The sequence below is a fragment of the Hippocampus guttulatus genome, chromosome 7 (assembly GCF_054856545.1).
Source record: "Hippocampus guttulatus isolate MCC_2025c chromosome 7, RoL_Hgut_1.0, whole genome shotgun sequence".
Classification (NCBI taxonomy): domain Eukaryota; kingdom Metazoa; phylum Chordata; class Actinopteri; order Syngnathiformes; family Syngnathidae; genus Hippocampus; species Hippocampus guttulatus.
In genome coordinates this window covers 13,826,873-13,846,717 of record NC_141267.1, presented here as the reverse complement: position 1 = coordinate 13,846,717, position 19,845 = coordinate 13,826,873, and the positions used below count along the sequence as shown (strand labels likewise).

General features: G+C 40.3%; 2 protein-coding genes across 4 annotated transcripts in view; one reads left to right on the top strand and one right to left on the bottom strand.

Moving 5' to 3' along the window:
* Positions 1–6,308, bottom strand: part of faf1 (Fas (TNFRSF6) associated factor 1) — a 55,631-nt gene extending 49,323 nt beyond the window's left edge. The window contains exons 1-5 of one of the 2 annotated variants that reach the window (XM_086115539.1): positions 6,243–6,308; positions 6,037–6,149; positions 5,302–5,370; positions 2,224–2,270; positions 33–298 (exon numbers count right to left, since the gene is read on the bottom strand). In XM_086115539.1, coding sequence (XP_085971665.1) covers positions 33–298; positions 2,224–2,270; positions 5,302–5,370; positions 6,037–6,096 — 442 coding nt within the window. In that variant the 5' untranslated portion in view covers positions 6,097–6,149; positions 6,243–6,308. Of the gene's footprint in view, positions 1–32; positions 299–2,223; positions 2,271–5,301; positions 5,371–6,036 lie in introns of both variants that reach the window. The other variant, XM_086115540.1, reaches the window with a different exon arrangement.
* Positions 6,309–9,116: 2,808 nt separating this feature from the next.
* cdkn2c (cyclin-dependent kinase inhibitor 2C (p18, inhibits CDK4)) lies at positions 9,117–17,983 on the top strand. 2 transcript variants are annotated; one of them, XM_086114823.1, is made up of 5 exons: positions 9,117–9,251; positions 9,544–9,724; positions 10,961–11,096; positions 11,872–12,229; positions 17,824–17,983. In XM_086114823.1, exons 3-4 carry the CDS (start codon positions 10,962–10,964, stop codon positions 12,226–12,228), a joined length of 492 nt encoding a protein of 163 aa, XP_085970949.1. In that variant the 5' UTR covers positions 9,117–9,251; positions 9,544–9,724; position 10,961; the 3' UTR covers position 12,229; positions 17,824–17,983. The 2 variants fall into 2 exon arrangements, with proteins under 2 accessions (XP_085970949.1, XP_085970948.1); XM_086114822.1 differs by lacking the exons at positions 9,117–9,251; positions 9,544–9,724 and having other exon boundaries at positions 10,908–11,096.
* The last annotated feature ends 1,862 nt before the right edge of the window (positions 17,984–19,845 follow it).

Here is a 19,845-nt window from a genome sequence, read left to right as displayed (position 1 = left end):
ATTTGCAGTACGAGACAAGCGCTACTGCTCACCGACTGTCCTGCCTTCCTCCAGCACCAGCTCAACAGTGCGTTGCCGGTACTCCACCCTAAAGTTGAGCATCCGAGGCAGGCGTTCTACGATGTGTCGGGAGGAAGGTGCGCTGGGACAAAACGTGGAAGCCAAGGAAGACAACGGAGAAGGGGACGAAGACAAAGAGGATTGCGAAGGAACTGCGCCTTCGGCTACGACATCGGCTGCTTCTGATGTGTTGTGAGGTCCGTACATGCTGGCTTGGCTCGCCTCACTGGAAAAGTTACTGTCACAGGGGTCGAATGGTTAGCGGCAAAGTTTCCTTTGTGTCAAAGAAACATTTATGATTTTTAGCGTTGCAGTTATGGCAGGTAAAAAGCAGAAGAGAAGGAGAAGTATATTAAAGAGGCCTAAAAACCTTAACTCACAAAAATTACAAAACTAAAATTATATATTTTAAGATTTTTTGTCCTTTTTTTTTTTTTAAACGGAGGACGATGCAGCATGCTATTAGAGCACAGTTGGACACGAACCACAGTGTGTGTGAAGGCTGCTTATAAAATACTCTATAATTGTCCCAAACAAAAGTGTGCAGGTTTTAATAAATTAATCCTTTAATATGATAGATAATAGTCATATTCTTATAGGAACTTTTAACTTAAAGTATGTTTCCTGTAAAAGAAAGTCCATTGAATTTACAGAATACATGCATGTCGTGGCGCATACATAGTATGACCGCTGCCTTAATTTGAGCCGGGAAAACCCCTGAAAGTGGTAAAATTTGAAACAAAATACACCTCAAAAGTTAAACGAAAAGTTTTTTAAAAAAATAAGATTTTTTTTTTTTTTAAATGGGACTTGCTGCAACATAAAAAAGTTGCAAAATATGATAATGGGAAAATGCCACTTGGGGACAGCAAACACCTTCTCTGTTCTCCCTCCATTCGGTGCCCGTCAGCCAGGTATCTTATAAGGCTAAGCATCAAGTCGAATGAGTTTTATTATACTGGGGTTAAATTGATTCAAAATGGGAATAGTAGCATGTGACGTGAGCTTGTCCTTCAAAGACAAACTCTTCCAGCAAGGCTTTGCAAGAGCTGTAGGCTTTTTCCCCCCAACCATCTTACAGAAGGATACATGGGAAAGGGAGTACATTGTGAAACAGGAGCGCTTGTGTAGCCACCAACTGGCTCCTCTTCAAGTTACTTGGGAGTTTGCGAGCCGGCCAATGGTTGCGGCATTATTTCCCGTGCCAGCCACTTAAGCAAAATGTGTTGGTTGCAGGTCACACTGCCAATCAGCATCCATTCACGGCAGCGAGTCCCTTTTGAAAGGCCAGCAATAATCTCATGGCCCAAGGGCCTGAACCTCGCTGCAGCACATGCATGCACACTAGGGCTGTGAATACCACACAATGCAATACAACAGAGTGGGTTCAGATGGGCTTTGTGCATTCATGAGCGTCAGCTAACCGTGGATGCGGTGTGAAGGGTACAAAAGAATCTTTTCTTTTCAGAAACTGTGCGCAACGCCATGGTTCGATGAAAGACTCCTTGAAAAGCAAATTGTGCATTGTACAGCAAGTTCATTTTTAAGTTATTGTGACAGGTTAATGAAGGAGAATCAGGACATAAATCTATTCTCAATCTGTTTGGTGAATCCAACCTGGGTTGTGCTGAACCAAAAAATGGTTCATGTTGTATTACAAACATCCAACATATGATATATTAATTGTCTTACTATATTTCCAATAGGATGATTATTTCAAAATTGAAACAAACAAGAGGTTGGTGTTCCGGAATAAAGTGTTTTCAGGTTTCCTCCTGCGTGGTGATGTCTATTTTGAGTATCATCTCATCATGGGCACGCACAAAAATGATACAAATCATATTCCAGATTGTGGTCAGTAAAAAGGGTCACCAAATTATACCACTGAAGCTATACAAAAGGTTTCATCCAAATCTTTTTGAGAGTTACGTCCATACGTTGACATTTCAGTGCCTCACATAGCCACGCCCTCAGCAACTCTGCAAACGTGACAGGACGATGTCTCCGTGACAATTCTGATTTCATGCGCAACCGCCCAGCATTTGAGATGACAACAACCACCACGATACGTGGCCAAGAGTGCCATGGACGCAGTCACGCTGCATTTGTTCATCCGATGCTTACCTCTTCAATTAAATGACTGTGTGTAATCTGGCTTCTCACCTTTGCAAGATGCCATTCTCCTGTGGTATCACCCCATTGATGGCGGCCTGTTATGATAAGACAAAGAAAAAGATATTTGGTTGGGCTGATTCTATTCTATTAAAGGAGAGTGTAACATTTGTTGTGCCAATTTTGCTCGCTGTGCCAATTTTGCTCGCTCAGGTGAGCCTTTGTTTGAGGGACAATTGAATAGATTTGTCCCGAACACTCGCTTTACTTCTCTGCAACAAAAGGCAAAGTAAAAGCTACCAAATGCTTGTTGGTACAACAAGTCCCCAGATCAAGTCTAATTTTGTAGTGTAGTATCATATTGTACAGTAAAGATGTAGATGTCTGGCAACAAGAAGAGTTCTGACCAAAAGAGCAACATCGACACATGAATGCCATACATTTTTCTCAAACTCAACCCTAACGTCTCCCTGACCCACAGTTGTGGTGGACTTGAGCAAAGCGCTTATCATACACCGAACTGTTCCTAAAATTGCAAATTGTATTTTTTTTCTTATGTAATGTGAATATTGCAAGCGTTTTTTTTTTGTTATGAAACTTTATGTAACAATAGTTCAACGAGGGGTGCTGTGCGATATAAGAGTGAAATATAAAACCATCTACAGTACAATATTACCTTGTATGGCTCATATTGGTACTTTGATGTGTGGGATATTGGGTTAGTTCTGCTGCTACACTAATGCAGGGTCCCAAACAGTAACACAACTACAGAACGTCATCCTTGTAGCTCACTCTCCAAGTATGAGTAACCTATTAACATTCAATGCAACTGATACGTACATGTAACAGTTGAATTAAGGGTGGGTTAACTGGTCATGCCTGAAGAGTGGAGCAAAGGGGTGGTGGACTGAAGACCCAACTGCGATATGACGCTGGCGTTAACATCTGGTGACATTCGCTAAGGTCTCGGGTGGATGACGGTGGTTGAAATTTTTGAGATTTTGTGCAGCTTTGGCTGCAATTTCGTCATGAAGCCATTATTTAGCTATGTTTAGCATTATCAGCACAATTTTAAACAGACACATTTTGACTTAGGACGTGACCTCGCATTGAACCTTGTGATGTGACCTTGACTTGAACTGCCGTAGAGGCAAGGCCAATGTGGTCAACTTTGCAGATGAATATCAGATAACGCTGTGCATGCATCCCCTTCGCTGACTTGCAGTTTCACACCTAAGTCCTGTTCGAACAAGCACCGGGACAGTTTCTAATTTCTGGGTAAATGAAAGTACTGAGACTGCTACTCGTAAACAAACAAGCTGGGACAGCTTTTACGGAAAACGAATATGAAACCGAAAGTAAAGTATCCATTGAAACCTACGCCCTATTTAGAGTATATAAGATTTGCCTTGGGATATTGACTCTGCGCATTTGTGCCTTGACCACAGGCATTGTCTGTATCACACTTGTGCCCTGAACGTTCTGATAAAATCTTGTTGAAGCAACTTCTCCATTTCCAGCCTCTGATTTCACACCTCAACTCAGCCCGAATTCAAAAAAACACGCGGAGGATGGCGAAAGGATTCCGCCGACCACAACATCCTCTCCCTCCCCGCCTCCAACAATCACTTGCTGAGTCGTAGAATCTCATGATACAATTTCAGATTCCATTGCAATTTGACACGACTGAAGAAGAAGTTGGAATTGAACCCGTAAACTTCCTATAACAAGATGAGCCAGCGCAGATTTTGGCACAGAGACAGTTGAGTGGGAAAATGCAGGCGTGGTTAGGAAATTAATGAATCAATTGGTGTTAAAAAAATATGTAAAAAAAATTTAATTTTGCTATGTTGTCTTGTGATTAAAGAGGAGGAGACATCAGGATCAACTTAGCTATACCAATGTCTGCTTCGCACAGAAACTTGTGAATGTATTCACACCAAAATACACCACCCTCACCCCCCAAAAAGTTCTACACGGCAGTCATCGAATCAATCCTGTGTTCTTCCATCACGGTTTGGTTTGGGGCCGCCACAAAAAAGGACAAAATCCGACTTCAACGGACAGTTAGGACGGCGGAAAAAATCGTTGGCACCGCCCTACCCACTCTTGAGGACTTGCACACTGCAAGAATCAAGACAAGGTCACGGAAAATCCTCCTGGATCCCCCGCACCCTGCCCACCACCTTTTCCAGCTACTCCCCTCAGGCAGACGCTACAGATCCCTGCGCACCAAATCCAGTAGACACTTAAACAGCTTCTTCCCTCTAGCCATTAACTCCTTAAACAGTCACTGACGTAGTCACTCTTCTTGTACTACAAATACTGCTACTGGTTACTCTAAAATGGTTCAATGATTTGTTGTTTACGATGATACTAATGCAGCGTGTTATACCGGAGACAAATTCCTTGTGTGTTCTACATACTTGGCCAATAAAGATGATTCTGATTCTGATTCTGAAAAAACCCTCCAAAAAGCACATTTGTCAAGTGCTTACAAAAAGTGCAAGTCCTCACATTCACAGGTGCAGCGTGCAGGCAAGCTGGATTCTGTGCTGTCACAATGCTGCCCACTTTCAATTCCTGCCAGCATTGGAAGAAGTATACAAAAAGCTCCCAAAATGTTTTCCCCACTAAGGCTGTTTTTTATTACCTCTACCAAGGAGGTCATGTTTTAGGTTATGAACATTCACGGGAGTTTTTGTCCCCTTCTCAGAGCTGACATTATTCTTCTTAAGGCCACAAACTAGTCATCACGGACCCGACAGAGCCTGTGTTGGTGCATCAATAATCATAATAACCATCATGTGTGGCATCAGTAAGTCTATAACTATAAAGGATCAACGATAAAGTGTGTTTTGCTTTTTCTTTGCGATGTGACAGATTGATAACCAGGCCCAACATTTTGCCAATGCCACTTTGTGGCTTTTTGTTCAGCTTTGGCGTTTTGTCACATTCCACGTGTCATTGTCGTTTATACAAATTATTTCCAAACTGCTTACCTGGCCGGATGCTTTGTCAACTAAAATAATCACAATATAAACATATTATATCATAATAATAAAATCAACGGTTGTTCTGTAGTGGTGATTGATACCTGTGGGTCAAACAGCCAAGCCTTGAACTTACCACTAAGTCCCAGTTATTAAGCTCTAACAAGGCGATTGCCTCTGCAATGTTGTCGATTCCAGTGCAAGCCTATGAATAGGGGGAAAAAATACAATGAGTGGCACTGTACACGGGTTAACATATAGCCTCCATTTTAAAAAAATGTGTTATTTAAAAAAAAAAAAAGAATAAAATACTGTTTGAAATTTATATCTAGAATTCAACAGCAGAGAGGTGGATCGAATAACCATGTTGTACATATGATGCTTTGAACCTTTTCGAAGTGCAGTTTGATACATCCTTACTGCACCATATTGTATTTGACACGTTGTGACACATGTGGCAAACCTAGGCTCCTTTCAAAGTGCATCACGAACTAATCTTCATCGTGATGTACGATGAGTGACGGGGAGGTAAAAATGTCAACAGTTCACAGCTATATGAGGAGCAAGGTAACTCCACTTTCGGCCAAATGAAAATTATTTCCCCACCTAACAGGCAAAAAGCCACATTAAAGCCACTTAGTTCGAGTGTTTAGGCGACCACATTTCGCTGGAGTGTTGTTGACGAGGGACAACGAGAGCTTCATGCTAATAACAGCATTCAGTTAGCAAGCTGTCAGTTGGTTAGCTCAGTGTGTTAGCCGCAGAAAGCAAAGACTCCCAGCCAGGGAGATCCGTCTAAGAAGCCGCTTAGGTGGAGGCACCGCACCGTGACACAAACACACTCCGACAAGCGTCGTTTGGGTCGACAGACCTGAAAGTCCGCCAGAATCATCTCCCTGTCCAGGTTGCTGTCGCCGCTGTCGGAGGCCATGGCGATGACTGGCTAAAAGCAAGGCTTCTTCCACGGACTGTCGTCGCTTCCCCCTAGCGCAGGAGGATACTGAATGTAAATAAAATACTCGACTTAGACGTAATGATCCTTTAGGAGGCGTGTGAAACAAAAAGGGTGATCTTAACTGGGATGGAACTGCTTCAGGTAGTCATTCTACAAAGTAGCGTTAGAATTCGACGCTTTACGGCAGCTGACGTAAAGGAATGACAAATGCTGCAACGTAGCCGAGGATACGTGAGACTGGACAGTTGTAAAGAGAGCCTGACTCACGGTTCGCTTCACGATTCGATTTTTAAAACTAAATTCACTAATATAATAAATATAAGTTCAACAAGAAATATATTTATTAGAATAATTTCATATATGTATTACAATATTACATTTATAATTCATATCGGTAGCTCCCAAACTTTTTACACCAAGAACCACCTAAAAAAAACACAACCATTCTGACCAATATGAAATTACATAAGCATATTGGGTTGAAATGTTCATCAAAAAAAAGGCCGATGTTGTATAAAAATTATATTTAACGTTATTGTAATGCACTGTAACATTATGCACACTTGGACAGTTTGCACATTAACAGTGCACTTTAAAAGTGATGTCAAGTTTTAAAAAATACTTTCAATATGTTCTATGGAGCACCATTAGTCTAAACAGAACTAAACATGGTATTCTGATGAATATTGTGCATTGGTAGAATACGAATTAATCACATTAACCCACACCGGTTTCACCCAAGAAAGAGGGCAACCATTTTGACATGTTTCTGCCACACACTGTTTAGGGAAATCGATATCAAAGGGCCGTTGACCCGTATTTCGAATGTCACACGACCAAACCCAGAAAACAGGTGAACCAATGCCTCGATGAAATGAAGTTAAAAGTTAAATACAGCTTAAGTGTCCTCAAAACATTGCACTGTACTAGATCCCAAAAAAGCCATTCTAAGATTCTGCATCTTTGGAACTTTTCATTCAGTGATTCTTTCACATACCACTAGAGGGAGCCTGCGTACTACACTATGAGAACCACTGATACTGTACTGTATTAAAATACTGTAAATAGATATGTATGAACGCGGTACGATGATTGAGTGGTTATCACATCCGCCTTACATTACCACACTGTGAGGATCACTAGCATGTATTATGTGTAATAATTCATATTGTTAAATGAATTTATCTCTGGCATTTGGATCTCCGATTATACCTAATATTGTGGCCAGCGAGTGTATCTTGTAACGTTTGCCCATTATTCGAGGCTATAATTTCGAGCTCTATTAGCAGCAACAATGCGTTGGATACGATTATAAATCAGAGGGGAGAAATTATATTAATAATGCTGTGGTAAGTGGTTCTGAATGTACCATGTGACCAAAAGGCTCTGTAGCTTGATTTTCGAAACCTCAGCACATATGACGGGTTGAGACCTTAAATCAAAGTCCACATCAAGTTTTTTTTTTTAAACAAATCTTTCATATTATAGGAAAATCATTGCTTGTAGTCAAATGGTTTGGGTTGCCTGGCCACTTGTCAATTGAGAAATTAAAGAACCAAGTAAATCCCTCAATTTCGGAAATGTGTCTGTGATCAAGCTGTATTATACTTTGCCCCACTTTAATGTAACAGTGGGCCTGTTATTGTCACATAAGTACACTCACACCTGGATTCTCGGTCAATGACATGGAAGCTTGGCTGACTGAAGTTCCAGAGAGAAAGAGTCACTTTCAAGCTGCTTCGTCTAATCCGCAGCACTTACTTGATTGCTCAGTGAAGTTGTTGACGCGTATGAGTTGGCAGGCAGATACACTATGTGATTGTGTTCCATGCACCACACAGAGCAGAGTGGATGAACTGGTGCCTCCACAAGTCAAAATGCTCCATCCACTTTTCCCTTCTCACTCTGGGCTCTGCTTCTGCAGAACGTTTGGTCAATTTGCATACCTGCTGCTGAGGACAACACATTCAGTGGACATTTTTAAACAGCCATTAAAAATATATTACATTAACGGGTATTCTGGTATGGCTAAATTTTTGACTTGTTTATTTTTTGTTTGTTTGATGAGTGTTTTTGTATTAACTGTGTAAAAAATGACTTTTATAACCATGTGAAGCACTTTGTGAGTCCTCCTCATGAAAAGTGCTACCACATACAGTATGCACGGGTGGACTTTTCATTAGGCAAACACAGGCAATTGCCTGTGGCCCAGAGATATCCAGGGGCTCCGATTTTTTTTTTTTTTGATTTAAAACAATCCCTATTATCTTCAGTTTAAAATTACATGCTGAAAAAACACATAAAATGCGTCATCCTTCATGATCATGTTGTGCACTTCCCCTCCCTTGTCGTGTAATGTACTATTCAACCGTCTTCCTGCATGTGCACAAACTTGATTGAGAAAGAGGATACAGTACCAAAACAAACTCATTGGTGCGTTGCCAGAAAAACAAAGTCGATTTTGCTTTATTGTTGTATATGTTAGTTGCTCCATGTACAGCACTTTGTGTGCGGAGATGGCTGTTTGAAAGTGCTCTATAAATACATTTGAGTTGAGTTGAGATTTTCCCACAAAGATGTAGGTATTAACCCTTTCGTGCATGAATTATGATAATCACATCACGATTTTATTGGATTGTTTTCACGAAAAAAAGTTTTACGTCACGTTTATGGCGGAAAATTATTGACATTTTGTAGACTTTTTATATCTACTGAAAGTCAGTACTAGCCAATACCAGTAGAGGGAGTGAGACTACAAGGGAAAAAAACAAGCGACTGCACCACACTGTGACTTGCAGAAGAGAAATGACAAAATGTCTCTTTTAGAGGAAGCTAACCGCCTCCTTGTCCTTAAAAGATTTCATCCAATCTTGACTTGTCTTTTTTTTTTAGGAGGAGGGGAGTCATGCACAACTGCTGTATACGTTAATAAGGAAACAGTGTTATGCAAAGGTGAACTTACAACAATTTTATAGACAAATACAGTAATACTATTTATAGTCGTGCGGGGGCGCGAGATGTTTTCCTCTTCCTAGGGGGGGCATGACAGAAAATAATTGGAGAACCACTGCAGTAGCGGGAGGAATACTGCAAGGAAAAAAAGCGACGGCACCACATTGTCACTTGCAGAGGTAAAAATGATTAAATATGAAGGGAAAAAGGGCAGTGTCTCCTTGATCGTACGTGTGTGCGTGTAATGTGTGAGTGTGTGTGTGTGTGTGTGTGTCTGCGTGTGTGTGTGTGTGTGTGTATGTAGGGGCGTAATTGTAATTGTCTTAAATTAAATCGAACAAATGGGGAAGTGTCCTATTTGTTTCTCCTGCATGCAATATCACCCTTGTCTCTTTTAGAGGAAGCTACCCGCCTCCTTGTCCTTACAGATTTCATCCAATCAGGACTTGCCTTCTTTTTTTTTTTGTTTAGGAGGACTGGAGGCAAGCGCAACTGGCACACATCCTCCATCGTATTCCTGTAAAATCAACCTTTTTCTCAACCATACAAGTGATTGTAGGAGGTCTTTATTTGGGTGCACGCCGTCGAATCGAGTGTGGTTTATGTGGTCCGTATCCGAGGCAGCACATTTGAAAATGAGCGGGAAATAACCGTGAGTGTCGTCATTTTTTTTTTTTGCCTCGCATCTGTTTAGAGCGCCCGCTGCAGCCGTTAATTCATCTACTACTGTATAGGGTTCCTTTTCATGTCTGCTGGCATACATTCTCCTTATTTTAATTTTGTATTCTTGTCTTTTCTTTGCCGTTGTTGTTGTCATACCGGCGCCCGCCTCACAGATGCATTATTGTTATTCTTATTCTAATTATTATAAATGATATTAATTAATAATAAGAACAACCACAACAAAGGACACTTTGATTATTTATTTATTTGGGGGGGCACTTGACACTTTTTTATCCCCAATCGGAATTATTTATTTATTTATTATTAGAAATGGTAACGTCATTAACATTGTTTATTGTTAAAATAATCATTCGTGACTGTTATGTTTGTGTATTTTAATACTGTATATAGTGGATATTACATGTATGTGTATTCTTGTATTTCAATAACGTCTGAAAGTGTATTTATATGAAGTCACTCTACGCAAAAATAGACAGCTTGTTGCATACTCTTACCATATCAATTAAAACATCGTAATGACTTGTTGGTAATGCGCTAATATAGACTGCTGCCCATGTAAACACAAAACGCCCTGAATTAATGTTTAATACAGTAGAAATGTACGGTCGTGAACTTAATAATGTATACAAAAATTCATATGATATTAAACAATTTTTATTTCATCTTATACAATTATCTTGTTAAATAATGTATAGATACATCCATTATCTGATCCGCTTATCCCCACTCGGGTCGCGAGCGTGTTGGAATGGATCCCAGATGTCTTTAGTGAAAGGCGGGGTACACCCTGAACTAGTCGCCAGCCAATCGTGATGATCTGTACATGTATTTGTTGTATTAAATTATGTTAAATATAGTATTTTTTAAATAAAATACATAAATATGAACAAATAGACATGAAATGAGATATAACCTTCGCATTACAACAAAACATTTGACACGATGTTATGCACTCCTTATAAGGATTCACTTTAGGTTAGACATCCAATTTCTATGGATCTGTTCAACAAACATGGAAAGCCAATTGAAGCATATCATGTCTCATGCGATAGGCCTCATGGGGAGGAGTCTTCCCCCACCCCCACCCCGTTCCCTCTCTCTCGCTCTCTCTCTCTCTTCCGTCTGATCATTTCACAGAACATGTACCTCAGTTCATGACAGCTCGATTTTGGCCTCCTGTAATCTGCCTTTTTTCACCCCCAAGAATGGCTGTCACTTTGTCACTAGCTGATCGCCTGAGCAGTGCCTCTGCCAATGGAAATTTACCAGAGGTTTTATTGTTGCTGCAAAGTGGAGCTTCTGTTAATGGAAGGAATATTTTCAAAAGGACTGCATTACAGGTTGGTTTGTCCTTTGTTCCCCCTCTCTTCTTCTGTGCTCTTGGACCTCCCTAACTTGTACAGTTATACAATATAATTTTTTGATCATTTTTCATCAGGGAATAGTCCAAAAAGGAGAAGTAATGGGTGAAAAAAACAGCACAGTGGAGGCCACATGCTCCACAATGGACCAGGCTAATGTGACGTATTTAGATTCATCTTGCTAAGTATAATGTTCACATTGTTTTCAGCAAATAATTTAACTTAAGAAATATGTATGGGCTTTTTTATAGTCCAATCCCTACTGAATATTCACCCTTTGACTTGAGCTATAAAAGTGCTTTCAACAAAGGCTTTCAGCTAAGCATAATTTTCCATAAACTAAGTAAAACACAACCTGATGGTGAAGTGTCAGTTAAAAGCAAAAAAGACAGGAAACCAAAATGGAGGTCTTGAATGAAAATGGCTGAAAGTCTTGCGCAATAAAACCCTCTATTCTGCCTGCTTGGATTTTTATTTAATATGTAGTACACTCGCAACAAAGATTTATGAGTGTTTTTTGTTTGTTAATTTGCTTGTTTTTACTGTCCAGAGATATAACGGAAATTAGCATGCATTATTGTCCTCTTTAATAATAGAAGCAACATATCTGCATTTTTTTGTACCTAAATCCCCCCCCCCCCTCCATTCGTGTTATTTAATTTTGCTTACGTTTTGATCTAATTATAAATAACTATGATAGAATTCAAATGCTTTTTATTACAATGCCAACGGCTATATGCTTACCTCTCCCCAGGTCGTCAAATTGAGCAGCACCGCGGTAGTCGAGGCCCTCCTGGATGCCGAGGCTGACCCCAACCTCCGCGACCCGGTCCTCGGCCTCACGGTCACCCACGACGCTGCCCGCGAAGGCTTCGCAGACACCGTCCGGGTGCTGCTGGCTCACGGAGCGGACGTGAACCTCGTGGACGAGCGTGGGAACCTCCCGCTGCATTTGGCCGCCAAGTGGGGCCGCGTTGAGGTGGTCCGGGTTCTCGTGGGAGCCACCGCGGACCCCTTGAAGGCAAATGTTGATGGGCACACCGCGGAGCAGTTGGCGCTTCTTAGCGGGTACGGTGACACGGCCGCCTGCATCCGCAGCTACCTTCGCTAAGGTGAGAACACTGATTTTAATAGACACTTGTCTAAAAATATCACAATGAAAATGTTATTCTAAAAAATCATTTCACGAAACAAATACAACAGTGACTAAATCATACTTCCAGTTAATTTAACCAAGCTAATTTATAATTTTGGTATGAGTCCTATCTTTAATATTCGCTCATATCAAGACATAACCTGCTCACTTGCCTTAGCTACTACCGTTATCAAGGCACAAGAACATTTAATTCTTGCAAAGTTGTTTCATTAAACCAAATACAAAATTCATGCTTCCCAAAAAATATATATTTTTTCTGTTTGCTGTACCCTCGATATAATCTGGTACTTACCTATCATTAACTTGAGATGTGATTTCATTAAACTAAAAAAAAGCCAATTTATGAAGCAAATTAGTATTAGCAATATTATTGAATCATGTAAACAACATAATCTTCTATCTCCTGTTACCATTAACTGTATCTAAATTATAGATACATTGGGAACATCTATTTCATTCTCGTCAGTCATTTCATTAAAGGAAAAAACATAAAATTCATACTCGGAGTCAATTTTATCAAGCCAAGTTTAGTATTAGTTGTAGTTTTATTATTCAGTAATGCCAATGACATAATCCGCTAACTACATACCTGTAGACTAGGTACATGTCTAAAATATTAAGACAAGGAACATTTAGTTCTCGAAAGTCATTTAATTCAAGCAAAAAACATACTTGAAGTCAATTTTATCAACATAATTTTGGTATAAGTCATAATTTTAATATTGCTAATGTCAACAACATAGTCTGTTTATTACATTAGTTTTAGCGCTATATCATAATCTGTAGATCTAAAATATAGACACAAAGAACATTGAGTTCTCAGAGGACATTTCATTAAAGCAAAAAACACATAAAAACAATACTTTAATTCAATTAGATCAAGTTAATTTTTGATATTAGTCATAGTTTTATTATTCACTCATGTCAATGACATTGTCCGCAAACTACATTAGCATTAGCTGTAGACTAGATACTTGTCTAAAATATTGAGACAAGGAACATCTCGTTCTCTAACGTCATGCCATTTCAGCAAAAGACATTTAAAAAACATACCTGAAATCAATTTTATCAATATAATTTTGGTATAAGACGTAATTCTAATATTCACTAATGTCAACGACATCGTCTGCTAGCTACTTTTACCATTTTCTATAGCCATATCATTGCCTGCAGTTCATTTATTGCTCAACAAAAACAAACGTTGACACTTGTTCAAAATACAGGCATTATGATTCAAGTTTTTCAAGAATGTCTTGATTCACATTGCTGTGAAAGTTAGGGGTTTACCACGGCAACTCTGAATCCTTGGACTCAATAATTGCCATGCAACTGGGTGATCTATTTTTTTCTGCGTTACTCCCATGTGCCAAAACAACATCAAAGTCAATTCATGTTTTTTTGTACTCTCTTATTTGGAGCTGAGAACATCAGTGGAGTTCTGACATAGTCTCGCTCAGGATCTGAGGTGGAACCGACGGTAGAAACTAAGAATGGTTGAATATTTAATTAGTCCAAAATCAATAAACCCAAGACGAGAGAAATGAGCCATACTTACAGGAGAAGGACATGAAAGGATGAGAGCTTCACAAAGAAACCATAGTGCCAAGTCGACTGGTGAAATCACACTGGTGGAATGTCTAGGACAGCAGACACGGACACGCCTAGATTCCTCCGCAAGACATTCAGGAGGTCAGACACAAGGAGATTATCTGGGCATTGTGCCATGGGAGAGAGGCCTGGGGGTGGTTGGTGCTCACCTGGGACATGGGCATAGCGTGGGAATTCCAGCACACGCGCAAAAGTATAGCAAGCTCAGGCAGGAGTAGCAAAAAAGGTTTCGTCAAAAAAATGGGGAAAACCCAGGGGAGGCAGGAAAAAGCATAGCATTCAGGGAGCTATGAAGTCATGGTTTGGAAAAATATCATTGGAATTCTGTGAGGTATCTTTTTATTTATTGTTATACATATTGCAATTTAAACCTGACTCTTCTGTGTGGAATTGGTGTGTAAATATCCAGTTTTTTGTCAGGACTGACAACAGTGAAATGGTCTCCTCCTAGTTTACTGCAGTCGTCAGCCATCTTTGTTCAACTGGAACGTTTTGCAGTCTTTGTAAAGTCCTACTGGAATATTTCCTATCATATAATGCAGCATATTTTCCAAGATTAGGGGCAGCTAGGCGGAGCATGAGGAAAGCCGAATAGCTGATTGGCTGGGACAAAAGCTGATGAAACCAGGTCAAAGTCTTGATAGAGCATAAAACGACTCTAACCAGGTGTAACCAAGCACACAACAAATATTTTAAACATTTCTTATCATTATTGATCACAAATGGACATGGACAAAGAACTTTTTTAAATGTGTGTCAGTTATTGTGAGACAGCAACAACAATGAAACTGAAAGTGAACTGTCTTTTCAACTCTCATATCCTCTGTTGTGCTTGTGCAATTCATTTTCCTCTAACATTCACTTCAATAAAGTTCCTTCCTTTTCCCTCACAGAGTTAATAAAGTAGATATTACCTGCTGTACAGAGAATGTCCTAGCGACAGAAAAGACCAAATTGCAGCTTTTTGGCAAGGAACATCCGTTCTATGATTACAGATGTAAAAATGAAGCATACCAAGAAAAGAACACTGTCCCTCTGTTATGTTCTGGGTATGTTTTGCTACAACTAGCACTGGGTGTCTTGAATCAGTGCAGTGTACAATGAAATCTCAATAGTATCAAGGTAATGGAGAGAGAAATATGCTACCCATTGTCATGATTCTGTTATGGATCTTGTATAAGGATAATGACCGCTTATTCACTTTATCATCATGAGGGTCACGGGTGTGCTGGAGTATATCAAACCCAGCCGTCTTCAAGCAGTAGGCGGCTTACACCCTGAACTGGTTGGCAGCCAATGGCAGGGCACGTATAGACAAACAACCATCCGCGCTCACGCTCACACCTCGGGACAAGTTAGAGTGTTTAATTAATCAACCTACCCTGCCTGTGTTTTTGGAATATGTGAGGTGGAATATGCGAGGAAACCGGAGTACCCGGAGAAAACCCACACAGCCACAGGAAGAACGTGTAAACTCCACACAGGAAGGCCAGGGCCGGAATTGAACTTATGACCTCTGCCCTCACTGCGAGGCGGACGTGCCAACCAGTCGATCACTGTGCTGCCATGACCCAAACCTAACATTTAAAAATACCCAAATATGGCAAAGAGCAAAACACTGAACTATTCTGAAGTGGCCTATGACCCCTGATCTAAATTCTACTGGAAGGAGCCGAAACATGCCGTCTATTAAAAGCACCCTTCAAACTTGAGACAACTGGAGCAGTTTGCACATGAAGAGGGGTCCAAAATACCTGTTACAATTTTGTTTGGTTGCAATGGTTGCCTCAAAAGGTTGCACAACAAAATATTAAGGGTGCCATCATTTTTTTTCTCTCGTTCAGACCTGTTTCAGGAATTAAAAAAATAATAATTCGGTTGAACCACAATTCAAAAGCAGTGCGTTTGATTTTCATTACATTTCTATGTACTTTTGTAGATAACTTTTATTTTTGTGACCAATGGTTTTCCTTTCATTAACAGAGGGCTCCAACAATTTTGTCCGTGTGTCTTATTTTATTCCTATTAAATTAATTCATTTTAACGCAATGTCTAACAGTCTTCAGACACTTAATCAAGATCAAATATCATAAAAGTCGCTTCAACTCACAATTTGGCATTGGAATAATGCGCGTTTTCATTTTTAAGTCTGTCTTTGAGGCCTGTCAGGGTTATCAATTAGACATTCATTTTTAGGAGTATGGACGGACATAATTTGGTAGACATGCATCGGAGTTGATCGAAGGTGGGCGTGATCTTTAAAGAAATACACTTAGCATTCCACCACCAAATCCAGGTTTGCGCTATCCAAGGCCTAAAATCGCCCACCTGGTAGCGCCCCGCATATGCGCGTCTTGGACCTTCCTCGAATGCTGTTTTTCGCCGATGAGTGAAAAACTGGAGGTGAGCTCAACACTTTTCACGCTCTTTGTGTCACGTTAATATGATTTCATCAAAATAGTCTGGAAAATTTGGTAACCGCTCAGACGTTTCATTTAGTAGACGCGCACGCCACATTTAACATTTACAATGGATACACACGATTTTGTATCGTAGATTATTTGTGAGTTTAAAACGTAGTTTGAAAGGGCAGAACTGGTGTATTTAAAAAAGCATGTTCTCTGTGGAAGTGTTCCGCGAGTAGAATAGTTCATAATTGAGTTGCGTTGAACAGAATAGAATGGTCAGCGGGCATTTAAAAAATATATAACTTTACGGCTAAAACGTGTATTTGCAGGAAATGCCGATTCAAAGGATATATTCATGACGACACATAACTTCGGACCAAAGTTTCACCCAGTCAGGCCTCCCCCAATACTTTCTTTACCAAAGTGCGTTTAAAGGCCCGTTAGTTGCGGCCAGAATACACATTTTGTATAAATATCTGTAAGTAAGCCATTGTCGTTGTGAATCACTTTGAAACTCGTAAAATCGTTTCCAATTCACTCACGCGCTCCTTCCATTTTGACATGCAATCCAGAAATAATTTAGTTTTGTTCAATGTTTGTAAGAAGTATTTTAGTCGGGAGTCGCTGATAGTGTAGCGGTACGTTGACTGATTTGCGTGCGGGGAGCGTGGGATCGGTTCCAACCCAGTAGCGGTGTGGATATGGGTGTGACTGGTTGTTTTGTCCCTGTATGTTCCCTGCGACTGACGAGCGACCAGTTCAGGGTTGTAGTCTGCCTTCCGCCCGAAGTCAGCTGGCAACAGCCCGGAACCCCGTTCCGGATAAGTGGTGTTGAAAAATGGACAGATAAACGTATTTTAATCTAAATAGTTGTATATAAGTGTGGCCCTCATCAAATACGGTACAGCTGGTTACATTTATCCCTGCGCGTGTAGTTCTCTCGCTCTCACGGTTATTGACATCGCACTGCAGCTTTTCGTTACATGTTCATTTAGCAACGCGATAGTGACTTATGTCGGGTTTTGTTTGTTTTTGGCATTTATTTAAGACTAATGTAACGCTTTGATTGGTTTTCCACCAAGACTTTTGACCTTGACTCGTCAAATGAGGTCAATTTAAGACGTTTTAGTTGTATAAACTGCTTAAACACTCACAGTAGTGTTTGACGTATGTTTTTTTTTTTTACGGGGTACAAAAGTGAAAAGGTCCAAGTGTCAACTTAATTCAGGCGTGGACTCATTGGATTCCGCAGAGTGGAGGCCAAGCAAAGGCTCGGCGTGGATAGAGTGGAAGCAGGGAGGCCTAAAAAAGGGGGAGGGGTTTGTGACGTGAACTTCTCACGCTTGGATTGGCTGAAAGAGATGACGTAGTTCACGTGGAGCGAGGCCAGCGTGACGTCGGTGGGTCACGTTGTATTCTGGCAAAACTCCACCGCAGTACACGGACGCGAATGATGGGCGCTTCAATTGGTCATTTATTGCACAAATGTTTCATTCCCGTGATCTCACCCAGTTTTTCTTCATCTTTCACACAGCCTAGGAGACTTGATGAAGATCTGGCTTGGATGCGCGCCTCTCTTCTGCTTGTTTTTGCTCAACTGATACGAGAACATTTGCAATGTTGTTAAAATTCCCATCAAGTTGTTTTGATAAAGGTAAGAAAAAAATGACAGTGTTAAACAATGTAATTGTTTCAAATGGTTTTATTTTGATTGTGCCGTTACAATTACAGAGGAACATCCAAAGTTGGTTGACTTGCAAGTTGTTCGAATTTTAAACTTTTTTTTCCCCACCCAATCATATGTGTCATAAAGCTGGTTTGCACTCACGCGGTTTAAGAATACATGAGCACGCGGCACAAGAAGACGCGTTTAATATGCCACCGTACATAACGTTTCTCATTCTATGCGGCGCTTCTGTGGTGGCATACAACCCCCCTCCACACACACACATAAGACAAAGCAAAGGACAACAAAAAAAAACAAAAAACATTGAGGCTACGCTACTCACTGCGAGTACTCTGATCCAAGTGTGGATGGATGTCCTCCGTGAAGCTTGCTCTCTCCAGTTCTGTCCTCCCGTCCAGTTGCTGTAAAATACTTTTAAGCATTCCGGTTAAATTCGCTGCTGAGCGCGGAGAGACGAACCACAGGTGACGCAGATATGAAATAAGCATAAACATGTAATGCAAGTCATAAGCATATTGATAGAAACAGGCCTGGAAGTTATCTCTTTGATACTGTTTATTCAGGTGATAAAATCTGAGGTAAAGAAATAAGACTGTGCATTGTTAGTGTTAAAACTAAAGCCGATTTTGAAAAATGAATTATGACCCCCCCCCCCCCCACCACCCCGCATGCATGTATGTTTTAACAAACAACTGATTTGTATCGCAATGAACAATATCCGATTCCTTTTAATCCTGGAGAACCCAATAACCTTTTTCTTCTTTGGAAAATGATGAATTATATATTAAATGACTTCTGTTTGTTCACTGAACACCAAAAATATATTTTTCCAAATATTTCATGATTTAATCCTAATGTAGGATTCGGGCCAAATTTCACACTTGAGGGATTTAAGGGTAGCAATTGAGTAGCAGAATTTATAGGGGCCAAATTTGACCCCATGGGTTCCCCAAGATTAAATACATGTTTGGGATTATAGGTTAGGTTTATCCTAAAATAAAAGCAAATGTACCATGAATATATACGATAGACATTTTTAATCTACTTCAGTTAAGATTATTAATGTTTGAATTGCAGCCTTTTAAGCGTCCACGACGACGACTTCACAAAATTAAATCAGTCAACATATCGGTCAGTAAATCCTAATTGGGTTTAACAATTCAATTTTTCATGTGGCAAACATGTGGACTGCACTCCTTCAGCATGGAATTATTGAGACACCATAAAAAATATATATTTACAAAATGTGCATGTACCTACATGAAAACCTACAAAGAAATGAAGCCGATCGATCCAATGAAATGAAGCAGCCCCCCCCCCCCCCCAAATTGCAGCCACAGCAGTTTGAAAATTGTATTCCACTTCAATGGGACGCCAATTTGAATTCGATTTATCGTTCAGTCACAGCTAAAAGTCACTAACTCATATAAATTTTAACATTTCCAACTGCCATTTGTCCCTTTGATGGCTTTGTACTTTTGTGTTGGGCCACCTCAAGACCAGGTTGTCGATACCAGGCTGAAATAATCTTGTTTTCAGGTATCTGGTACTCTTGAGGGCATCCGATATTAGCCAGTGGTTTGCCCATCTACGGTGTTTTGTATTGTGTGTTAGCATTAAGCTAGCATAGCTTTCTAAGTAAACCTGTGTAGTTTGGTGAAATGAACAAACTGTAATTCTCTTTGTTTGAAGTTTTCCTGTCAATTTCAACTGGGAATGATAATAAGCATATTGAAGCCAACAATCACGCTCTTTTTGAATTGCCATCCATCTACCAAGCTGCAGCTTGTTGTCAAAGTTCGCTGCCAACATCCAGCATTCATAACTAAACTAGGGGGGGGGGGGGGGCAGAAAACATTGTCCACAACC

Bases quoted from the DNA above. Each gene is read 5' to 3' on its own strand.
- cdkn2c (XM_086114822.1), top strand. From the start codon at position 10,911: ATGACAGCTCGATTTTGGCCTCCTGTAATCTGCCTTTTTTCACCCCCA. The intron at 11,097-11,871 runs GTTGGTTTGTCC...ACCTCTCCCCAG, and splicing joins TCAAAAGGACTGCATTACAG to GTCGTCAAATTGAGCAGCAC.